Consider the following 26191-nt stretch of genomic DNA (forward strand, 5'->3'; position numbering starts at 1 on the left):
TCCCCACCTCGACGGGGAGTGGAATTCAGATGGAATGGGCGTTGATAGGTCATTCAGAAATAAAACACATTCTTATTGCACCTAGAAAATCTCTCTGGGTCAATGGCTTGACTGGGAAAAACTGGCTTAAAGAATTAGTGCAAGAAATATGATCAATGTTAATTTAGGCTCCTCTTTTGCTTTACGGTCAGACTCCTAAAAATGACTTCTTAAAGGAAAAGCGAATCGATCACACATTGCAGCACACTGCTGGCGTAGCCACAGGCATGCAGAGATGTATTGATTTCCTCCAAAGTAAAACCTGTCAGACTGCAATAACTTTTTTTCATCCCATGGGACTCTGCAGGGCCTGGGTTTTGTACAATCTCTGTTCAAATTGTAGCTAGACAATTACAGGGAAATGCGCTGTGAGCCCTTCATGCTGACTCCTGTTGGGGACCTATTGGATGTTAGATGGTATTCGTGACTAAAACCTTTGTACATTTCACAGATTTCATGCAAGCTGGTATTTCTTTGCAGGTCAATTCTAAAATTGTGAATGTTTGTGGAACACGAGTCGATCAAAAAATATTTTCTACGGGTCTATTATGCTGGAGGGTAGATGATGATTTCTATATGTGTATGTTGAAATCTGAGCTTTCAAATACAGGTCTGTAAAGCAAAAAATACATTGATGTAGGGCAGTTCAATCTGCATTCAAAACCGGGCATAGCATTGAACGGATGAAGACTTCTTACTAGTCCGAACTCCAGAGATTATCGCTACCGCTCTAGGGCATTTGAAACAAAAATCCCAATCCATTCATATTTCTTCTCAGACACCGATTTCCCAATTTCCCAGGTTATTGTATTAGCTGTGACTGTGTGAGGTAAACTTGCCGCTGGGCCCTGCAAAGCTCATCCGGTAATAAAGAAATCATCCAAACTTCCCAGACGTTAGCAGCCTGTGTCGGGGTGTGTTCACAGGCTCATCATCATCATCATCTTCTCCGGGCTGGGAGCCAGCGGGAAGACGACAGCGATGGTGGTCATCGATCACCGCCTGACCATCGTTAGCGCATGGGGGGGCTTGGCACAGAAAGTAAGTAAGTATTCGATGCTCAAATTGAGATGGACTCTGTCCAAAGACCAGAGGCTCTCTGCTTTTAAGGGAGGACCCCCAAAAGACAGCAGCAGAAGCGAGATTTGTGTTCACCGACCAAATGGTTTCGGGTTGTATTCCCTGGCGACACAGTGTGTGCGTGTGTCTTGGAGCGGGTTGCTGTTCAGGTGTTCAGGGTGTATTGTCTGCTGTGCTTCTTTTTTCTGTTTTCTTTTTTTTCGGTTCAGTGGTTTGGATTGGGGGGTTGGTGTTGGATGTTTTCAACCGGAAAAAAAGCCCATGAGATGAACCGATTGCACCAACGGCGGTTTAAAAGCAACAAAGGGACGCGAAGAAACGCCTGCAAAAATGGCCGGGGTTCAACCTTTGCAACCGAAAAAAACGAACGAAAATGCTCAGCGGTGATGGAGCCGACCCGATGGGGCGCCCGTCCCGGGACACTGCCCCCCCCCCCTCTCGCCCTCTCCCATGGTTCTTCAGCACAGCGGTAGAACGAGGCGACGAAGACGAGGCTGACAAGGCCGTCGTGCTTTTGTGGTGTACCGCAAAAAAAAAGATGTTGCCGCCGTCTTCTTCATCTTCGTCATCTGCTGCCGCCGTCGCCGCCGCTATATGTGGCCTGGTTTGGAGAGGTAGGCGATGAGCGCCACCACCACGCCCACGTAGACGCCGGTGCCGATGGTGATGGAGAGGGCGGCCAGGAACAGGGCCCGGCGGGACGCAATGTGGGCCATGGGGAAGTCTCCTTTGTTCACTGCCTTGCTGGTCTAAAGAGAGAGAGCGAGAGAGAGCGAGAGAGAGCGAGAGAGAGAGAGAGAGATGAAGGGGAAGGGAGAGGGGGAGAGGGAGAGGGAGGGAGGGCAGGAGAGAAAGAGGGAGGAAACAGAGGAGAGAAACAGAGAGAGAGAGGGAGGGACAGAGAGAGAGGGAGAGGGAGAGAGAGGGAGGGATAGAGAGATACAGAGAGAGGGAGAGATTGGTCAATCATTAAATGTATGTTTACATTTAAGATAATATATTGACTTGATTGTTTTCTGTTGTGGTTAATTTGTTTTGCTGTAATTTTATGTAATTGTTACAATGTTTTATTTGATTTGATGTCATATAGATACAGGCATAATTCTCTCATGCCAATAAAGCAATTGAAATTGAATTGAGAGAGAGTGAATGAGAGAGAGAGAGAGAGAGAGAGAGAGAGAGAGAGAGAGAGAGAGAGAGAGAGAGAGAGAGAGAGAGAGAGAGAGAGAGAGAGAGAGAGAGAGAGAGAGAGAGAGAGAGAGAGAGAGAGAGAGGATGTATGAGGAAAGTAGGCCATTTTTCTGAAGCCCGGATAATTACAGACGCAATTATTTCCCTGATGATGAGGGGACAGTGGATTGAAAAGGGAGGATGGGACCAGGGGCAGATGGAAACGTGTCAGGGAGCACATCGCTTGATTAAGGGGAGTCCAATAGAGACCGATGGAGGGAAAGTCCCAGGGAAAGAGAGATTTGAAGAACCAAGTGTTTTATCAAAGATATCATTGCGTCTTGGGTTTTAAATGCAGTTTTCGGTCTTCCTCGCTATACTGTATAAGTGTATACTTGGAATAATTATACAATAAAGAATTATTTTAAGAAACAATAAGTAACTCCATTTTTCAAATCTAGAGATTAATAATGCGGTGTAAGTGTACTGTTAAAATGTGTTGTTACTTCACACATATATATTTATATATTAACATAACCAGGTACATCCAGTAGGAATCAGCAGGAAATACACAGTTCACGCTTACATTTAATTTCCTCGCTAACATGACTTGAGCATATCAAATACATTATTTTATTTTCCATCACCAATGGATATCTTGTCTAGACATATGTAGATTGAAGAATTATAAATAGCAGCGATGCATGACTTGAATTGTTATTTTCTGTATTTATTATCCGAAAGCCACAACAGATGACAATGTATCAAATTGACTGACCACCATAATCAAAATACAATCTTTTGTCAATGCTCACGCCAGTTCACCTTGGCATAAAACAATAATAAAATCAGTAGAATCAGAGAAAGTGAAACAGTGCATCCTATCCTCCCCGATACTAATTTTGAATGATGCCGTCATGACCCAATTCTCTTCGACTGGATGTGTCATCAAACCTAGAACACTCCTTTGAAAACAGATTTTGTTTGTGTCGTCTATCAACCGTCTTGCTTGCCTAGCTTTACTGCGTTTGAGAAAGTAAGACTGCGCTTTGTGGCTCTTCTCTCAAATGGCTCCAACTTCCACTACGCAAGATATTTGCACATAAGATGTATGTGCTGGTTACCAACAACCCTGAGGTAGTTGCTGGGGCGTTCCAAACATGGAACCTGGGGGAAGGTTTGGCTAACGAAAGCTCTCAGGCCTCAGCTTGAATACGCCCACAAGGTCAAGAATAATAATAATAATAAAACATTCAACTTATATAGCGCTTTTCTAAATACTCAGTCGCTTATCAGGGTGAACACAGAATACAATCCTTTAATAAAACCGTACATAAGTAAAAAGATAAAATAAAATAAAATAAGATAAAAATAGGTAGCAAAAAAACTGAAATAGGTATATAAGCCTAAGAATAGTTAAAAGGAGGGATGGGAGACAAGGGAAGGAGGTTATGTGTTGAAAGCGATCTTGAAAAGATCGGTTTTGAGGGCCTGTTTAAATGATGGGAGTGTGCTAGCCTGTCGGATGTGGTTGGGGAGGGAGTGTGTCTCTCTGATTGTCTGAACGGACAGAGGAGAAGACCGTCTCTTAAAATGAAGATTTGTTTCTTAAACGTGGATTGTTAAGCAAAGCCGTAGCTAAAACGGACTCATCCATGAACGGCTTGATTAAATATCACTCATAGCAAGCATAACCTGGAGGATTCTTCTTGTAACCCTGAAAGGACTCTCATGGGTGAAGGGTTTTGGGAAACACATCGCAGAGGGTTACAATGCATCCTACATGTGTGCTCAGCCACTTGTATATGTGCGAGCCTGAATGTGCGACGAGACTCCATTAGATAGCGATAGGTCGGTGAGCGGCATTTAGTGTTCATCAGCTCATCCTCCACAGAGTGCTCGTAATGGGGGCCAGGGAGTGAGATAGCATCGCTATAGCGACACGCATTGAGATTTCTTGTCACTTGTGGAACTTGATGAAACAATAGGAGATTCTTACAGTTGAACATGATCACACACAAACACAAGCACACACAGATTACAGAAAGACAGAGAGACAGACAGCCTGACACATCACATGACACACACACACACACTGACACACACACATACACACAAACAGAAATTCTTACATACAGACAGATATAACGCACCACACACACAAACACACACACACAAACTAACGTACACACACACACACACACACACACACACACACACACACACACACACACACACACACACACACACACACACACACACACACACACACACACACACAAACACACACACACACACACACACACACACACACAATAGCCTTGGTGTTGGCCAGATAATACAGTTGGTGGGTCCTTCGGGGTTGATATTGTGTCCCGGCCAGATAATGTTACATGGGCAGAGATTAGCATGACAAGAGTGGCCGGTAAACTCTGGGCTCTCCGCAGACGTTTCAAAGCTGAAAGAAACATTTACCCGCTTTACCAAACAAAGCATTCATCCTATTAGTGGAATTAATTAAAACTCTATTCTCTCCGCCCAAATGAGAGTCTGAAGCCTTGTTTTTCCCCGGACAGCAACAGTGCTGCGTTATCATCATTGGCTCTCTTGGCAGCGGAGGCTGCAGCCTAAAAGGGTAATACTAAGGTCTTCTCAGAGCACTCTCTCCACAATAAAGAAGAGGGAAATGACTCGAGTCTCCAGGCAGACAACAATAGACTTTGTCTGGGGCGTGTCCCAAGCTCTTAGAAGGCCCCCTAGATGGATGGCAATTTGATGAAAAATCGGGTGACATGGGGCTGTATCAGTTCCAAAGGATGAGTTGGAAACATCTTCTTCAGACCCCTTGATTTGCCAAATGTCAAAGAAACATGCATACTTTCAATATCAAATCGATTCACTTTTTATCGATATAACTAGTGGGTTGGTTTCATAGTTTTTCGTTTGTCCATGCAAAGAACAAAAGCAGCCTTGAATAATGTTTGAAGTCAGCAATCGAACGTTAATTATCTTAGCCAATGTCAACTTTTTGTATCCTAATTTGGCTTGGTCACCAAGGCCAAGCTTCCCCTAAACTAGGTGATTCTGCTGCTGTGCCTGCCTGCTTCTCCGGGCCCTACCTGGGTCAATGCTGGCAGATAGCCAACGTTATTGGAGGGGCTTGTGGGATTACATGGGGTGGTCAGTGTATTTGATGGACAGCAAACCATATTGACTTGTTTGTGGACTCCATTACAGCCCTATAACCCGTTTGTGGCTTTCCCCTGCAGCGAGGCAGGGGAAAGCACCACGCCATCGCTGCAACGCGGTTGATCCCTGGTGTTGGATCAGTGCATCAGGTGGCGTGGAGACCAAGTTACAGCCCGATGAAACGTTTTCTTAAGAGACGAGTTCCGTTAGCGACGTCAATTTACAATCACTGTTAATGTGCAATCTGTAAAATCGTCTATCATCCCGTGTTCATGTGCTGAATATTTGATCTATACTAATTCTCGAGTCTTCCTTCATAATTGTATCACACTTGAACTGAACAGAAATGGTCCGAGTGATTTAGTGAACTGTAGAAGCAAAGTGCACATGGTGCTCGCCTATTGCTCAACATTCGTCTTGCTAAGCAGCAGCGGACGACAGCTGGTGAACGGAGTGGGTTTAACGCGAGAGCCATCACTCCATAACTACGGCCATCACTTTCACATAATTACCCAGGAAGACTCAAATGAGCTCCACTAACAAGATTATAGACAGACTTCATCTGCCTTAGAGTGCTGCTGTCGTCCGATCAGACGGCGAAGTGTGTACGCCCCCGGTCACTCATTGAAAAAAACAACATTTTGGGTTTCAGGGGGAAACAGGTGGAATATCTTGCTGTTTCTATGCATGATGTATACTGCATATGTGTGTCTGTTTCTTATTGTGGGTGTGCATGTGTGTCTGCCCATTGGCACAAATGAAAAGCATTAAGATTGTTTATATCTTTGTCGGTGTGGGTCGATTGAAACAGTTGTTGTGTGTGTCCGTGTGTTTGTGTGTGTACAAGGTTAAGGAGATAACAGATTTCTACTCCGCTTTTGCCTAATGGACCAGGGAAGTAGTTACTGAAATGAAGAATAAATCAATGCTTATTTGAGTGTGTGGAATGTAAAATACATCATGTGGGCTGTATTGCCATTAATTAATGGTGAAAGATAGCGATTATCTATCTCGCGCTTTACTTCTGAATTACAAGTTATGTAAAATAGTATAAGTTCGGGTCCCGGGCTTGTCAACATTATAATTTTTTGAAAGAAGCTCTTACTGCCCTAGTATTTTAGGTGTAAAATGTATAATTTTATATTCAACCAAATAGCAGCTGGGTTAAAATGGTTCCAATGTTATCCCTGATTAAAGACCTGAATAGATCAGTAGAGAGTACAACATTTTATTATTTTATCATCATTTTTACCATGATCCTTTTCACGTTATCTCTAATCATTTTGATTTATTTCTTATTTACGTTTATGTTTGTTTTTTGCTTTGCTTCTCCAATACCCTGAGAAACTTACACTTTTGAACCTCCTGTATGAAATGCGGTCCAAAAATCTTGAAGCATATTTCAAAATAACATCGGACTGCACTTCACTTATCCGTCTGTTCAGTCTTCAATATTTTCTTCCTTGTTACGTTCCTTTAGCTGTTCAATTAGGCCTTGAAAATGATTCACAGGGCTGTCCCTACAGGTGATGCTGCACAGAGCATTACTGTTATAATGTAATGAATAAATTGCACATTTCTACAGGTTGTTCATAGGTTCAAGGTATTGGATCTGCGATGCACAAGATAAACAAAACAAATAAAATGGAAATAGAAGAAAAGATTCAGAAAGGATAAAGGTACGTAAAGAAACTGTCCTTCCTTTAATGATTTATTCAGACCTGTAAAGGGGCCGCTATTTGGTTGAACGTAAAATGTTCCATTTTACTCAAGCTTAGATAAAGCTTGGTTTTGAAAAAATGACTGAGGCCTGAATCCTACAGCGATGGTCGCATTTCAGCCGGCTGGCTAAAATATTATCGACTAGCCCGGCTGGCAATTTCCACAAGTCCCTACGATCCACAGCCTATATACACCTGTCCTCCTGGTGTATTATTAGCAAGACGTATGCAGCCATCTCCAATGCTGGGGTGCGGGATGCGTGCCGGTGCATCCGTGTGTGAACGGGGCACCTGTTCCCGCCCCCACCCCGGCCAACAGGTGCGCCACGGGCCATGCATGATTCATGCAGCAGCCGTCCCCGGTGCATACACAGGCCTGCATGTCTGCGTTTGTACATCTAATTCACGGTTTTCTTCTTGTGTGTGTGTGTGTGTGTGATTTTGTTTTTGTGTGTGCATGTGATGTCCTCGTTGGTTTTATTTGTTTGTCTTTTGCCTCTGGTTTTTTTCAGTATACACACTAGTTTGTTTGCTTGTGTGTGTGAGAGTGTGTGCGTTTGTGTGTTTCTGTATTCAAATGCATGTGTGTAGTATGCATGCCTTGCATGTGTGCGAAAAGCCATGTGTGTGTTGTGTAAGCGTGCGTGTGTGCATGTGTACGTGTGTGAGCGTGTGTGTGTGTGTGTTCGTGTGTACCCATGCATGCTTGTTGTATGTACGCGTGTGCATGTGTGTGGGTAGTCTGTGTCTGTGTGCATGCATGTGAAAGTATGCATGTTGTGTTTACGTGCGTGCGTGTGTACGTGTGTGCATGTGTGTGAGTGTGAGAGAGTCTGAGCAGAGCTCTCCTTACCCCCTGTGAGAAGTAGAAGGCTGCTATCCCCAGAGGCCAGAAGCAGCAGAGCATGGAGAAGATAGCCAGGCCCAGGTGGTCTCGGGGAGGGACCACTATGAAGTTATCTTCACTCTCGCTATCGCTGGAGCAGTCCGTCTGCAACCACACACACACACACACACACACACACACACACAGAAACAGACGCACATTAGTTACACCGCTATGAATTGCCAAGCAAAGACGTAGATTTGTCCTTTGTTGTAATTCATCTTATCTTATACATTTACTTGGAGCTTATTTGAACCATTGTTTAGACTACGGTTATGATGATGGTTGATTGTTATAACATGAGTATCTTATCAGTTATGGTGGAATAATAGTAAAAGTTACCAGTAATAAGTCTGTACTAATGTAATTCATTGTATTTGTCAACTTATAACTAACAACTTATAACTAATAACTTATACTGATAATAATACATGTTAATTTAATCATTTATGAATCATACTTCCAATGATGCTCTACTCAGATCTTGCAGTATGAATGGAAACGGATGGAATGAATGGAAATGGATAAGCTAAACCTTCAGAAATCAAGACCAAGAATGCAACGCAAAAGCAAAAGAGGAAAGAGGTGATCTACACAATTCTCGAGTATTTACTACATAGCAACCACTTTGACATTCAGAGCAAATACCACACCAAGTGACAGCCCACGATGATAAAGAGGCTACTAAATCATAAAAACTGTGTGGGCACAACAAACCAGAGAAGATGCTACAAGGCTTACAGCTTACAGAACCAGCCCTTTGAATGCAGAATCCTTCACTCCCAGGAATAGCACAACAATGGCATGTTTACTGCCCATTACTGTCCAACATATCACCGCGGAAACAACAGATGGTATTAGAGGGACAAAAAAAAACAATAATATTCTGCATACCGCTGCACCACATGTAGAAGGTAAAAGCGATGATGAATCAAACAAGCTCCCCGTCTATAATGTATTTGTGTCTCTACTTCGCGCTCTAGGCGTGATGCGTTGCCTGTGTAACTCTGGCGGGCTCACCTCTGAGCATTGTGCTGTTTAGGGGGGGCCCTGATGGGGTTATGAAATCTGTCTAGTAAGCGATGAACAATCGCTGTGTGGGTTTGGCCGGGTGTTTTTTTTTTTTACAAATGTACAAGATGTACTATCAGACACATGCCCCGTCCTCCCTTATCATTTCATAAAGGACACACACACATTGGTGCCCGCACATGCACACGCACAAGCACGTACACACATACACACACACGCGCAAGCACACACAAACACATGCACACACACACACACACACACACACACACACACACACATACGGTTCATCGTCTTGACAACACAAGGCAGACTAATCATTGCAGAGTTCTCGTCCGTAGCGAGATGCACTTGTTATGTTATGACAACACGTTTTCTTTCCCCGTTGAAAGCCATTAATCAGCAAACATCTGTAAGGGATTACGCTAGGGGGGGATAGCACGGGTGTAGAGCGACGTGGAACACGGACAACAATGAAGAAATGGAGGCGTAGGAAATATTGGCGGGGCGTCAAAACCGTGAGTGTCGGGAGTGTCGGGAGGGAGAGAGGGGAGACAATTACAATGTTAGGAAGAGGAATGCACACACTGCCATCGCCTGAAGCTGTGCGGGAAATGAAAAGAACAAGGCCTTTACATGAAGTAGGGAGTGTTAGCCCTGGAAGCATTGAGCTGTAGTGTTTCTGTGGGGAAGACGGCATCTGTTGGGAACTGGAGGAGGCTGAGAGTCACACAGGTTTGGGTGTGACTTAGAGTTATCTAGAGTCTTATAGCTGAACAAATCTAATTTGGAATGGGGTTACACTTTCGTTCGCTTCATTATTTTGACCAATGCGGCTGGAGGTGTGGATCCGTGTGCATGTAAATGGTGAAACGGAAACCACTAAGTCAGCCAGCACTAGTTACGTTTTCTTGGGGGAAGTCAAGATGAAACGACCTACCCGGACACTGACGTTCTTAGAGAAGGTGTCTGTAAAGGTTTCCAATAATTAAGCTTTTTGTTTATCAGGCTCTGTGCCGTCTCCCACCAGAAGTTCAGCGAGTAGGACTGCTGGATCTGAGATTGTGTTTGGAACGAACCAAATGTCACGAATCAACTGAAATTGGGTAAACCCATTCAATGTTGAAAGACTGACATAGAGCTATACGATTGCAATACATAATTATACTACTTAATTTCCACTGTCAATCCTGCTTTGCTATGCCTAGAGGCTACCTGATATTATCATCATTGTATTCACGCTGTCTTGGAACATAAACAGGTACACGAATGCAACGGTCCAAACACTTTTTCTATTATATGTATGTGTGTTAACTACAAGCAAACATCTGACCTATTAGACGGTCTATAGCAATAAAACAGTTGTTACAGACCAGCGGCCAGTGCACCTGACACAGCAGCAGAAGGATCATGATGTTGACCCAGTCAGGTGTGAGGGTCAGGTCATCGAAAATCGGCTTAAAGGTTAGGGATGGCCTGAAGCCCATGAAAACAGAAAACCCATCGCGCTCCTGCAGCCAGTGTGTCTCAAATGGATAATCCATGCACGTTCAAGTTCAAGTTCAAGTCTTGTTTAGTCAGATGCACTGAACAACACTCAGTCAGACTTGACACGGACATTCACTGGTAACTACCTATTTTGTGAAAATGATTCTAGAATGACCAAATAAAAATAAACATATATGATATATACTGTAGATATAGAGACATATACTAATAAGCAATATGCACTTCAGGGGGGTAATAATATAACAGAATAAATAAATAATAAATAAATCCAATTATATACAAAACCTCAAATCCAATTATGTTCATATCCAGATATGTGCCAAAGTCAACGTTGTAAGCAATAACAAGCTACAACATAATAACCCCATTATCTGCGATTACTCCAATTATTGTACCGGCCAAATATTACAAACTCACTACTCCTTGCCGATGGAAAAATAACAAAAAATAAAACCACAAGTTGGAAGAAAAACAAGCTTGAGGATGTTTTTCGGATTAAGGAAACAAACCATTAAACCGTTCTTGAATTTATTCCTTCGAGTAATGGTTCTAGTACGTATTTCCTTTGTTCCGCGTGTTTCTAACCAATCACGGGCCGGAGGTCCTAATGACAACTTGCGCCGCCGTCGACCGCTGCCCGTGAGCGCGCCTGTCGGGGGGTGTGCTTCCTGTCACCGGGGGCAACCGCCCTGACAACTGACGTCCGGCAAATGGATGGTTTTACCACCGCGCCACGACAGCGCGTCCAGGAAGATGCCGCGTGTAATTTATTTGTCGCCAAAATTTCCTCCCAAAGCTTGAAGGATGCGCGGCCCCTTCCGTCTCCCGTTACAATTTTTTTTGTCCATGGCCGTTCCCTCCTCCAAGCCTGCGCGGCGCGCTTTGTATTCTGTCATTATTATGGTTATCATTTGTGGTGTTGGTGAAATGGTTGCTGTGATGCGTGTGTCAGTGTGGACGTGCAGCTGCAGTCATCCGCTCAGAAATAACATACATTTGTTCCGCTGATTATGGCGCGAATGATCACCATTGATAAACAAGATGAGTATAATCATAATTAATATGATTAAATAGTATTAGTAGTAGTAGTAGTAGTCGTATAGTATAAGTCGAATAGTAGTATTCAGTAGTAGTTGTAGTAGTAGCAGTAGTCATTTTACTGCAATATGTTTGAATCCTTAACCTTTCCCCTTGCATTTGAAGGGAAGCATTTCCGTTGATAGTCCATTTGAATGTGTGCTGCTCTGGCCCAAATAATACATGGGGAAATAAAGCATTACAGGGACATTGTGTGTGTATGTGTGTGTGTGTGTGTGTGTGTGTGTGTGTGTGTGTGTGTGTGTGTGTGTGTGTGTGTGTGTGTGTGTGTGTGTGTGTGTGTGTGTGTGTGTGGTGTGTGTGTGTGCATCCTCTGTGAGAAGGCTGCAAAGCTGGAGAGTAAGCTCTGCCTTCCTAAATGAGACCCTATCTGCGTGTTTCGAGACAGTTAGTTGGTGAATTAGGATTCACACTATGACAGGGGTGACCCTGTTTGACTTGGGGTCAAACACAGCCACTGAGGTCTCAAACCATACGCTGGAGGATAAGGGGCAGCCAAGCCAATCTACAACCTGAGCAAGTTAAGGACTTGCTATAAAACAAATTATGCTAAAAAGTAGGCAATTATGCAAACGTGCATTTATTAAACTGATGTAGAAATGGCATGAAATAGCTAAAATGATTTTTCTACACAGATTTCAGCTGTTTTGTTTGGATGTGTTTTTCATGTTTTTAACTGCTGAGGGAAAAAATGCAGATATTTCCTTTTAAGTCGCCAATACAACACGTTAGTAATGCGCGATATAAACGATATACGATATAAACGATAAAAAAAAATGGCCTACGATAGAGATTTTAATTCTATCGCGATAATGCATGTTGATGACGCAAAATACAATGTTTAATTTTTGGTTTGGTGCAATTCCTTTTCACATTGCAATTTTCGCAACAGTGCCAGAATTCGTCAACAAACCTGCATGTGTGCAAAGAACGTTAACCCATTTGTACCGGCTGCTGTGCGGCGCAACATTGTATCTAGTAGATACAATGTTGCTCCGCGCAGCCGGTACAAATGGGTTAATGGTAAACACGCATTGATGCGCAATCCGGTCTTAAAGGTGAACACGCACAGATGCGTGATCCGGTCTGAATGGGTTAAATCAGTTGTAAAGCGTTAAAGAAAAAGGGGGGGGGGGGGGAAGCACCGGTGAGAGTAAACAATCATGGATATCTAGTGTGATATACATTGATCTGCGGACTCCTTCTCCCTCATCCTGACTTGGAATGTGTTAAAAGCATCGGCATTTTTAAGTTATGTTTTCCAGCATACTTTTTACTTGCTTTTGTCGGACCGTCGGGTGGTGGCTCAACATGGAGCAAAGAGGAGACGGAATGTCTTTTGGATATCGGACCCAAATATCCAAAAGACGTTCCGTCTCCTCTTTGCTCCATGTTGAGCAACGTCTCCGAGACCACCTCTCCGGCTGGGTCAACCTCCTTTTGATGGTTAAAAATATCACGTAATCGACAAAAATCGTAACAATGATCGATCATCAATTAATCATGCCCATCCCTATTGTCAGTACAATGTCTGTTCCTTATCTAGAAAGACACCCGTTTTTCCTGTTCTCTGCATCTTGGGTGGCATTTAAGAACCAAGGACTTAAACTAAGTGTAGTGCCTTTTAGAATGGTTTGCACTAAAGGAAAGAAACCCAATTCTAATTTTATTTATCTGCAACATTATGTTGGATTACAGTGTTTCACAATAAATGTTCTCGAAATGACATACTATATTTCTCTTTTTTTAAAATACATTTAGCAGTTTGGCTTTCCTTAGGGTCTATGTAACCTGTTCTGAAACGGTTATTTTATGATTTTATATCGTGATATATATCGTTATCGCAAGAGGCTGCAATGTATATCGCAATATGGATTTTAGGCCATATCGCCCATCTCTACAACACGTCTCGTAGTATTCCATAAAGACGCCAGTAGGAATATTTCCATTCATCCGTCGCTGTTGGTTTTCTTCACAGAGACACCACCTCAGAAATCAATAGGCACAGTCCGCGTGTGACGCATTGCCTGGGGAGAAGGTCTCTGTTCATAATGAAGTCCTGATGATTCATGAATGAAAGGACAAAAATCCAAAGAAGAGAGCGCGACGAGAGAGCGGCGATCATCACTCCGATTGGCCCAGAGTATTTTCAACAACGTAAGGGCAAGCACGCCCGTATTTGGACAATCAATTCCAGCCCAGCCAAGAACAGGATGATCTTCCCTGTGAGACTAAAACGTGATGCGCTATGGATGGCCTCGCGAGGTGAGGCGAGGCGTGATGTTCATTCGAACACATGCAGCGGAGAGAGGCCTCCTCTCAAAAAGCCATCCGCTCAATCGATCGAAGTCTGTGGAATCAGTGGCCTCTTAACCGTCCTCTCCCTAGCTAATGGATGGTCTCTACCAAAGGTCTATGATGCTGAGTCCCATCGGACCACAACTCAACCGCCCACCCCCAACCCCCCTTATTCGTGCTCCCCATCGCCCCGCATCTTATGTTCCTGATCGTCATGTTAAGTTATGCCAGGGCAGGTCCTTCGTACCGGCACACACACATATACACACACACACACACACACATACACACACTCACGCACATACACACCTATCCGAACACACACACACACACACACACACACACACACGCATACACACACACACACACACAGGCACACACACAGACACACACACACACAACCACATACACGCACACACACAAAACCAACACACACCCACACTCACACACGATATCATAGCTGTCAGCGTTATTTCATTCATCCGCGGCCATGTGATTTGGCGCCTGCCTCAGCGACGGATGGAGACGGTTGGTTTTAAAACACATGCTTTACGGCGCCGTTAATAACTCCGGATGTGATCCGCAGGGTGGGAGGGGGGGTGGTGGGGGGGTGGTTGCTAGGCGAGGCGTAGGTGTGGTTAGCCTGTCGGAGCGACCTTGGTCAGACAGTCAATCATACAGAGCGTTATCTCCAGGGCTCGGTTCGCCGTCGCGATACATTACTCTCCTAACTCGCCACCATATATTTTAGGAGGAATCACCTGTTTTATTATGGGATGTAAGTTTTATAGGCATGGCCAGTTATGGTGGGAAATTGCCCCAAATGTCAGATATGGTTCAGCATCAGAGAGCAAACCGGTGTGGCTGGGAGATATCGGGAGTAGTCAGTGACGATGAGGGTCTGGGAGATAATTACATCTCAACCGTATATGTAAGATAACACAGCTAGGGGGAAGATTATCTTTCTATTTCTTCCTCTGTCTTCGGGGACAAAACCTGACCCTTATTAATTTGGAGAACAGTAACAGGTGGCTGTTTAAACAAGTGGCTCTCTCTGCTAGTCCCTCCCTACCCCACAGTCCCTAAACCTGGCGGGAGGGACTTCCACATTGATTTATGCTATCTTCTGGAGAGTGACCTGTTTTAATAGACACTGTTCTGTGGAAACCCCCCCAGTATCTATCTCCGTGCCTGAGACCTAACACCTTGTTAACATGTAACCCCACACACACACACACACACACACACACACACACACACACACACACACACACAAACGATTGAGTCGAAAATTGGAAGTAAAACAAACACATGAAAACAGACACGGCATGCGTCCTAATTTATGTTGTAGGAGGGGACTCCAGATGGTTTTGTCTTCATTAAAATGCTGATTTAAGCCGTCCCCCCGGCACGACATCTGGGAGTAAACACACACTCTGTATCAGAGTGCACTATTTAACTCAAAGCCGCGTCCCCTTCTACGGGTTACAACTACACTACTTGTTCAATGTCATCGTGTGACAGTCTACCCCTCCCCCGGCCCGCCCTCCCCCCGCCCCCCCCGACACCAATTATACACACAACACGCATACAAAAGAAAAGAAAAGCAGCATCAAAGTACCGCCTGTTCCAGACAAACTGGAATACAATGCAAACCCGAAACACAGCATGATCTCGTTTCCTGTTTGTTTATTGGTTGATTTTATTGCTTGTGTTATCCCCTCACTGCAAGGCATCGCGGATTATGAGCCTGAGAGCCACCCAGAAAGTAGTGTGCTCTGGGGATCAACAAACACCCCAAACTATCAGCGAGGTTATGCTAAACCGTCGGGCGGCAGAGTCTGAACCGCTGGCTGTCTCGTACTCGGGCGGAGGTGTGTGTGTGTGTGTGTGTGTGTGTGTGTGTGTGTGTGTGTGTGTTGGGGGGGGGGGGTTGCATTGAGCGCAGTGCTCACAGACACTGCCCGTACGCTTTTGATTGGTCTGCGATGGCGACAGCAGTAGCACAGCATTAGCCTGAAGAGGCTACCATCAGTGGCTGTACAGGTAAACTGATTAGCCCGTGGCTGTGGCCGCGTAATGGAAGATTGCGGAGGAGCGAGACGGCGCCGCGTTAACATATTCACACCCGATGACTGGGTGACAAAGCTAATGGAGGGAGACCGACTAGGGCTTGGAGACCGCAGCGAAAGAGATGAAAAGAAAAAAGCCGCAGGCAGGGTTCTTTTTATGGCGTGAAAAGTTTGCCGCCCTTTCTCTGTCAGCCGGTGATGTGAATCAAAAAGGAAGTGGAGGAAAACCCTAGAGGCCAAACAAAGTCATATTGGGAGCCGTGGATGAATCATAATGATCCAGCGACACCATCAACTAGTACATGGACGAAGAAAAATACAGATAGAACAGATGAGACAACACAAAAGTCTAATGGTTTTGCACATGTACTCTCCCCCGGTGTGCTTTTGAAAAAGGGTTCACATGTAATCATTCAGAGGGAAAGCTGTGGGGAAGCAAAACTCATTGCTTTTAATTGTCATTTCTCCAAATGCAATGTTTATATTGTGTTGAAACATAATTAAAATAGTACTAGACTGCCTGCCAGTGTTGTTTCGCTTCTGGGTTTGGTCCAAATCATTTATTGGGGTAATCCATGGTTGGCCAACTTTAGGGGAAATATTGGCGGATTTAGCGTGTTCTGTGAATTGAAGGAGCGTAGTGCAGGATTCGGACATGGATGAATGACTAATAAGCCAAACTCACACATCACAAATTGCAACTGGCGTACGTGCTCAGAAAAAAATAAGGAAAGAAAATACCCCTACGTCTCTCATCGTACCAAGACTAAATGTGGTGTGAAAACCGTCTCATGAATAATAGCTGAGCTAATGTTGTGTAAAAGGGTGACAAGTAATGTAATTTGGTATGTATGATGTTGAGATTGTTAGTATTCTTGTCATCTTGTGAGAAAAAAAGCTGTAAAAAATTGAAAATGACACGTTGTTGAAAGACTGGGCTATCACTAATATCTTCCTAATGCTTTCTGTTTCATAGAGTTGAAATATATCTATATAAATATAAACAAATATATCTCAACACTATATATATATATAGTGTCTATATATATATATGCACTATATATATAGTGTCGAGGGTGTCTGTGAGCAAGACACCAAACCCTAACTTCTCCCGACGACCTGGCTGTCACCTTGCATGGTCACCGCTTGTGAGCGTGTGTATCGCTTTGGACAAAAGCGCCTGCTAAATGCCCCGTAAATACATGTTTATGTAAATGTACACATGCATGCATACATACACACACACACACGCACACACACACACACACACACATGTATATGCATATATAAATATATACACATTTTGTACCATCTGTTACTTCTAAGAAAAAAAAAAACAGGCTTTGAAATCTGATAGGCAAAGCCACAGGGACGCTGAATTGAAATGATCCGGGAGATATCTGTGTCATTTCCTGGTAAATGAGAACTGGAATACCGCCGATGGATTTTACTAGAAGGCGGCTGGGATCCTTATCCTGGCTCCACGGCCACTATTCAGGCTTGTGTATGGTGCGTGCTCAGTGGGGCAAAGCACAACTCCATTTCTGATTCATAGAAGGAATCCAACGGCAGATCCATGGGAGAACCTCAGTTGGCCCCTACAGATTTACGGAGCATTTATATCCCTCCAATCATCAATGGCAGTGAAGGAGAGTCTGCAGCCAATGATAAAATAAGTTTTCTTTTATTTTAGATTGGATGACTTTTCTTGTAGAGAAGGTGGTCGACTTTGTTTTGGAGAATGAGTACAGAAATAAATGAGTACAGAAATAAATCTAAGTCTTCGGGTAGAGACTTTCACGAAAACACTGGAAAATGTGCAAATTAAAATCTTTCTATTGGAACAAACATACAGGAGATAGTGTTACAGATGGCAGACAAATGGAAAACGATGCACCGTGTGCCGTGATCAAATAATTTAGAAGAGATTTCTTCATGCGGGTGAAAACTAAAAAAAATGGAAATTGCTAATGCTCAAAACAAACAGGATCACCCCAGCTGACTAATGGTTTGTGCTGTGATGATTCCTGTTGCCTCCTGTTGAAGAATGGCTGAAGTGACAACATCCCCTCTCCTGACAGGGGCTGCCCGTGTCACTTCCTGCGGTCACTACTTCCTGCATTGTGGCCATCTGTGTGTCAACATGTTGAGCTTCGCTGTGCTCTGTCCTCCTCTGTGTCCTTCTGTCTAATAAGACATTTATGTAACAGAGTCACTACTTTGCATAATGTTTTTGTATCACATGAACGGAGATACAATTGTATATATATATATATAAAAACACTCACATATTTATTTAGTTTTTCCTTTACTTAAGGTTTTAATGTGTTATGGATATAGTTTAATCTCAGGTTCCGCATTCATGGTTATATTATAAACCCTGCAACACCACTAGAGCTGGTCATAAGATTTAAATTATTTAAAGACAATCTTATATAGGCCAATTAGGGTTGAGTTTTGGGGACAGCTCCAACTTTTTTAAATATTTACATTCCATTTGTGCAAGACAAACAGTACCGCACTGGACAGATATGAAATAGGCTTAAAATCAGCCGTTTCCTTTTGGAAGTTTTGTCATCTCAAAATTCTGCTAGTTTTTATGAACAAAAGAATGAAAGAGGAGTTTTGTAACATTTTTTCTCGAGTCTCTCAATTTACACAATGCTAGCACAAGAAGCAATACTAACGACACTGTCAAATTTAAAGTTGACTTAAGTTGACTCATGAAACAGTTCAATAACTATTTGAGTTGAGCCACAGCCAAATTTAATTAGAAGCCAGCATGACTTTGATCGTGACAACGCAACGATGCAAGAAGACAAAGTAGGTTCAAAGTCAAACTGTCACAACAATTTGGACCGAGCCAGCTTCTGTCTTCAGCTTTGTCGTTCCTGTCAGTTCCCGCTTCTCAAGTTGGATCTTACGGAACTTAAGGTTGACTTAAAAGCGAGGTTTGTCTTTGGTCTCCAAGAACAGACTGTCATGCCTGTCTGCTACCCTTGTAGTGGTTGTGTTCACTGGGACTGTGCTGTCAGGAGACAAACTGGTCTAGCCACGACAAAACTTGGACAATTTATCCTCATAGTTTGACAGTACAAGCTGCTTAAGGTTTTGCTTTACACCGTTTCACAAAATTAATAATTACTCATATTATACGCAGAAGGAGGGAGGGGGGTTAGCTCTATAAATACGAAACAAACAACACTATGAAATCAATATGCAACTGCTGTTTATTTGCTTGTTGTTTGTTAAAAAGTCTATTTCTATTATTCTATTCTATTAAATCTATTTCAACCCCAGCCAACACACTATAATGTACTTGCTGGGTTCTTCCGTCATAAAGCTGGCTGCACTCTCCCGCATCCAGGTGTGTTGTGACTATGGAGCACATTTATGAAATGGCTGGTCATGGCTGGTCATGGTCATGGCCCATCCCACCTGTAAACACTGGCTCTCCTTAGGTCCTGAGGCTCTGCTGTAGCTTACAGCCCTGCAGCTCTGGCCAGGAGTTCAAACGGCATCCGTAGAGACTTGAGTCAAAAGCAGTGAGGTATCTCACACTAGAGACCGATTTGGAGGCTGCAAATGCAGCGATACGGAGAGGGACAGCCTTAGTCATGGCAAAACAGCCGCCTCTTTCCTCTTTTAGCCTTGGATATCTTGTATTAGGCGAGGGGGGAAAGTAGAAGAGGAAATTTGGTGGTGTGCTTTTGGAAGAGTACTTAGAGAAGAGAGAGGTTGCTCTCAAATGGCTAACACTGGGCGAGCGAGATAGAGAGAAAACCGGAAGTGGTGTGGAAAAAAGAAAGGCCTATTATTGTTGTGTCTAATGTGAACTAAAACGTATTATCCTCTAAAAGATTTAGGCTCTATGCAAGGCTACTGACGCATAATGGACCAAGAACAGACTAATGATTTTCGGTGAATGGAGCCATTGAATCTACTCGGAAGTGAAACATCCACATAGAAACCAAAAATATATAGACAATAAAATAAAAATACATAGTGGGTTCAGATACAGGTTATCCATGCAGAGGTCTGCAGAGGGATGAAGAGTCAGGATATCTACAGGTCAGTTTGTGGATGTCTGGGATCAAACCCAGTAAATTTGGGCTGCCAGTCGGGACGCCCTAACCACAACACTACCCTGCCCTCATATAATCTGGTTACTGCAAACAAAGCCTATCTAGCGCTCGTGTCATAAATTGATGTATGTGGCAATTACCTCCGATGCTCCAGTGAGTCCACAGCGTCACAGATGAGAAATGTCAAACATGGAACTAATAAGAGGTGGATGATCCTCTGTCATTAGGGCTGACACATATTAATATTACACCGATGATGGAATCAGGAGAATGATTGCCCGCAAGATTATCTTCAATGGAAATGTTTTTTACCCGCTTTTGTTGCGATTCTTTTGCTTTTGTTTGTCGGATCCTAAGAATCCTTTCAATTAGACATGAGACGCCAAGGTGTGATGTTTGTTGATGTCCACGCAATCATATTCACAATATATCGTTCTTAATTCTGTTAATAAATGCATCTTGCATTGTGGTTTATGCCAGTGGGATCTTGAAGACTATCGTTTATCAAAGATATTACACTCCTGATGTGTTTTTAATTAGAATGTCTTAATCCTGAGGATTCTGTGTCTAACGGTACGCTGTATACACCTAAGCCTCCTTCTGTCACTGAGGAGAGGGGGTTATTTTTATTGCTAGTCATAAATTGTGGATTAGAGCTATCATTCTCATGTAACAATAAGTATTCCTTCAAAAACTGTGATGGGCATATTATGAAATATTTAATGTTTTGCTGGGCTAAAGAACATCATGACGCCTACAAATGTTTTATGAATATTCATAATCCTTTAGCGATTTAGCATGACTATTACTCATTAAGGAGAAGCTTTGATCCAAAGTGACTTACGTTGGATGTTAGGCATCTGTTGAGGATTTATTTCAAATGTATTTATTCATTAAACTTTTCCAACACTGAAAGCTGACTGTTCTAGGCCAACCGTTATTCGGTATTAATGATTCTCAATAGTTATTTATTAATAGTTAGTTTTCAATTCTTTTTTTTGATTATGTGACACACACATACAGAACTGAACCTTGTTATGTAACATATTCTATGTTTATTTCTGTATCCTCATGTACTCTTCAAAAATCATAGTTTATCTTGCCACAAAGTATTGCAACACCTTTCATAGTACCCAAGGACGGTAAGGAGGGACTAACCAAGAAGGCCATTGGTCCATTGTGGGTTTGAAGGATGCGGCCTGAAGCTTAACCTTGATTTAACAGTCTTTCTTACACCTGGGATATCCAACAATATTCGTTGGTAATGCCATTACAGGATGCAAGCTAACACAAGTACAAAAACAACACAGAATCACTAGTAAAATAGACAATGTGTAGCCTTGCTTCTAACTTTCGACGTACATTGTTCACTTTCCCAAAACAGTTCATAGCAGGAGATTGAAAAAAACATCTATAGACCTACCACCACAGAACACCACCATAACCCCAGCGCAGCACCGTTCATTTTTTTGGTCTTCTTTATCTTTAATTGTATTTTTTTTATCTATCTGGAAAGAGCCTTCATTACATGCTACAACAACAATAATAATAATAATACTATTTTGTCAATTTGCAGACGTTTATTTTCCTGATTTGTTCAAGAAATGTTATATGTAGACTGGTGACTTTCTTTTACCTGCACCACTTAATACTAATTACAATAATAATGTTCTCTTGACATTGTAAAAGTTGACATTGTGATCAAATTATTATAATAGCAGTATGATTCTTGAATGTTTTGTCCCGGTATGAAAGGTTATGTGACAGTTACAATTATATTTGTGAAATACACAAAGCCTTGGGCCTTTTGCTCAGAAACATTGACACTAATTCACCAAAGATATATTAAAGACATTGCACAATGTTCTCATATGTTTTATTACCAACGAGTGGTGGATGATTTCAGACTCCTATTGTTAAAGTCCCTGTCATGTTATTGCACTCAGCCAGTTCATTTGACTAATTTCCTTGTTTTTGCAGTAAGCCAGCTCATTTCACTAATGACTCGTACTCTTTAGGTGGGGCATATTAATACATCCAAACAGTTGATTCACATTAGAAATGGTGGGGGGGGCTTTTATTCTCTAAAATGTGGTTCAATTAAGGCCGCAGTAGGACATTGTGCGCATTGTGATTTAGAGTAAGGGACAATCGAATGGCATATTTGTTATCTTGACTGGATCATAATTGCTTACGCAGGCTTGTATGGTTGTCTATATTAACTTGGTACAAAGGGGGAACTCCCGCACGTTTGTCTCTTTAATCAGCTCGAAAGATAAAAAAAGGGAAAAAGGATGATAACAACGGGAAAACATTAACCCCCAAACAGCATTGGAAAACATAGTGCACTCAATTAAAGGCTGTAACACATTAGTTCCCTTCAAAGACAAACAGGCAAGCAAAACGTACGACTGTAATTACGCCTTGTGTTATTATTCTCTTCAAAATTTAACTTTGCAAGTGAAAATCGTTATCTTGTCCTCGGAAAACGCAAATAGCTGTTTCAACCTGCATTATCATGTAAAATTAAAATGCAATGTTTGCAGCGCACTACTTTTACAATGGTTCATATTTTCCATTAGAGTGGAAGAAAATGAGAAAGCGTTGACTCAAACGACCAGAAAAGTCTCCCAACAAAAGACTGCTGGCTCCAGGACTATGTACTATGATTTATTAGGTGCTGAACTCAATAGGCTATACTATAGCACCATTAAGAGATTGGATAAGCAGCACTGGCCAGAATCTGGGTTCAAAAGTAGAAGTTTGTTTGTTGTTGGTATTGTTATTTATGTCATCGTTTTTACTATTATTTGTGCAAAGATACCTTTCTTTTTGCATGGCCCAGCAAAGAAAAGTGCTACCATTCAAAACCTTTTTGCTCTGTATGTGATATCCAAGTGATCCTCCCTTCATGTTTCCAGGCGATACTAGGGAACATAAATACAGTGTATACCCTGACCAACACATGTTGTTGTCTTGTTCATTCTGACACTCCGCCTAACTATTGTGTAAATGAGCTCTCTCAACACTGTAAACAGCGTAGCCTTCAAATGGCTCAGCAAACAGAGACACATGTGTCACACAGTCCATTAGGCGCGGCGTGTCCAGGCCACTGCATCAGCCATTTCATTTCTCCCCATCCTTTTAGCCCCTTTTACAGCAGTGTTGCTGATACAAATAACAACAACACCGCCGTAGCTAATATCCCTAGGTGAGGCAGAGATGGGGAGGTCTGATGGGAGGATTTGACCGGCGCTATTCGGTTTGGGGCCAAGGTCAGTGGACCAGATGGGATTTGTTGGTATGGAAATGATGCTCCTGCTGATCCAAGAATCAAGCCTAATCCTGTGGTATCACGATGGGGTGCACACACACACACACACACACACACACACACACACACAAACCCACACATACACACACATGGACACTCACACACACATTAACACACACGCACGCCAACTCACGCACGCACCCACACCCACACTCATTTGAGAATTGAAGTTAGTCGTGCTACCTAATGTCAACACTAAGAGAGTACAGTGGGGCAAAAAAGTATTTAGTCAGCCACCAATTGTGCAAGTTCTCCCACTTAAAAAGATGAGAGAGGCCTGTAATTTTCATCATAGGTATACCTCAGCTATGAGACAAAATGAAAAAAAAAAAATCTAGAAAATCACATTGTCTGATTTTTAAAGAATTTATTTGCAAATTATGGTGGAAAATAAGTATTTGGTCAATAACAAAAAGTCATCTCAACACTTTGTTACATGCCCTTTGTTGGCAATGACAGAGGTCAAACGTTTTCTGTAAGTCTTTACAAGGTTTTCACACACTGCTGCTGGTATTTTGGCCCATTCCTCCATGCAGATCTCCTCTAGAGCAGTGATGTTTTTGGGCCTTCGCTGGGCAACACAGACTTCCAACTCCCTACAAAGATTTTCTATGGGGTTGAGATCTGGAGACTGGCTAGGCCACTCCAGGACCTTGAAATGCTTCTTACGAAGCCACTCCTTCGTTGCCCGGGCGGTGTGTTTGGGGTCATTGTCATGCTGAAAGACCCAGCCACGTTTCATCTTCAGTGCCCTTGCTGATGGAAGGAGGTTTTCACTCAAAATCTCACGATACATGGCCCCATTCATTCATTCCGTCACACGGATCAGACGTCCTGGTCCCTTGGCAGAAAAACAGCCCCAAAGCATGATGTTTCCACCCCCATGCTTCACTGTAGGTATGGTGTTCTTTGGATGCAACTCAGCATTCTTTCTCCTCCAAACACGACGAGTTGAGTTTTTACCAAAAAGTTATATTTTGGTTTCATCTGACCATATGACATTCTCCCAATCCTGTTCTGGATCATCCAAATGCTCTCTAGCAAACTTCAAACGGGCCCGGACATGCACTGGCTTTAGCAGGGGGACACGTCTGGCACTGCAGGATTTGAGTCCCTGGCGGCGTAGTGTGTTAGTGATGGTAGCCTTTGTTACTTTGGTCCCAGCTCTCTGGAGGTCATTCACTAGGTCCCCCCGTGTGGTTCTGGGATTTTTGTTCACCGTTCTTGTGATCATTTTGACCCCACAGGGTGAGATCTTGCGTGGAGCCCCAGATCGAGGGAGATTATCAGTAATAATTGCTCCCACAGTTGATTTCTTCACACCAAGCTGCTTAACTATTGCAGATTCAGACTTCCCAGCCTGGTGCAGGTCTACAATTGTGTTTCTGGTGTCCTTTGACAGCTCTTTGGTCTTGGCCATAGTGGAGTTTGGAGTGTGACTGTTTGAGTTTGTGGACAGGTGTCTTTTATACTGATAAGGAGTTCAAACAGGTCCCATTAATACAGGTAACGAGTGGAGGACAGAGGAGCCTCTTAAAGAAGAAGTTACAGGTCTGTGACAGCCAGAAATCTTGCTGGTTTGTAGGTGACCAAATACTTATTTTCCACCATAATTTGCAAATAAATTCTTAAAAAATCAGACAATGTGATTTTCTGGATTTTTTTTTTCATTTTGTCTCTCATAGCTGAGGTTTACCTATGATGAAAATTACAGGACTCTCTCGTCTTTTTAAGTGGGAGAACTTGCACAATTGGTGGCTGACTAAATACTTTTTTGCCCCACTGTATGTTATTTCAGGACCCCGACCACATTGTTTTCTCCCGCACCCTGACTCTTCTTTTATAATTTGGAACAAGTAAAAACTCACTCACCGTCTCACTTCTCTTCTCTTTGTCTTGCTCACACACACTTTCACAAAGATATGTCTCTCTCCCCCCCCCCCCTCTCTCTCTCTCTCTCTCTATCAGTCTCTCTCTCTCTCTCCCCTCTCTCTCTCTCTCAGTCTCTCTCTCTCCCCCCCTCTCTCTCTCTCTCAGTCTCTCTCTCTCTCTCTCCCCCCTCTCTCTCTCTCTCTCTAAGTCTCTCTCTCTCTCCCCCCCCTCGCTCTCTCTCAGTCTGTCTCTCTGTCTCTCTCTCCCCCTCTCTCTCTGTCTCTCTCTCTCTCTCTCTCTCTCTCAGTCTCTCTCTCCCCCTCTCTCTCAGTCTCTCTCTCTCTCTCTCTGTCTCTCTCTCTCTCTCTCTCAGTCTCTCTCTCCCCCTCTCTCTCAGTCTCTCTCTCCTCTCAGTCTCTCTCTCCCCCTCTCTCTCTCTCTGTCTCTCTCTCTCTCAGTCTCTCTTTCTCCCCCTCTCTCTCTGTCTCTCTCTGTGTCTCTCTCTCTTTCTGTCTCTTTCTCAGTCTCTCTCTCAGTCTCTCTCTCTGTCTCTCTCTTTCTGTCTCTCTCCCTCTCTCTCTCTCAGTCTCTCTCTCAGTCTCTCTCTCTCTCTCTCTCCCCTCTCTCTCTCTGTGTCTCTCCCTCTCCCTCTCTCTCAGTCTCTCTCTCCCCCTCTCTCTCCCCCTCTCTCTCTCTGTCTCTCTTTCTCCCCCTCTCTCTCTCTCTCTCTCAGTCTCTCTCTCTCTTTCTGTCTCTTTCTCAGTCTCTCTCTCAGTCTCTCTCTCAGTCTCTCTCTCTCTCTCTCAGTC

General features: G+C 43.2%; 1 protein-coding gene across 1 annotated transcript; it reads right to left on the bottom strand.

Moving 5' to 3' along the window:
• Positions 1-1709: 1709 nt before the first annotated feature.
• LOC307091574 (synapse differentiation-inducing gene protein 1-like) lies at positions 1710-10658 on the bottom strand (the record flags this gene model as incomplete). Its single annotated transcript, XM_079759206.1, has 3 exons — positions 1710-1868; positions 8053-8190; positions 10503-10658. 3 exons carry the CDS (start codon positions 10656-10658, stop codon positions 1710-1712), a joined length of 453 nt encoding a protein of 150 aa, XP_079615332.1.
• Positions 10659-26191: the final 15533 nt, after the last annotated feature.

Source organism: Pollachius pollachius (assembly GCF_949987615.1).
Source record: "Pollachius pollachius genome assembly, contig: scaffold_269, whole genome shotgun sequence".
Taxonomy (NCBI): domain Eukaryota; kingdom Metazoa; phylum Chordata; class Actinopteri; order Gadiformes; family Gadidae; genus Pollachius; species Pollachius pollachius.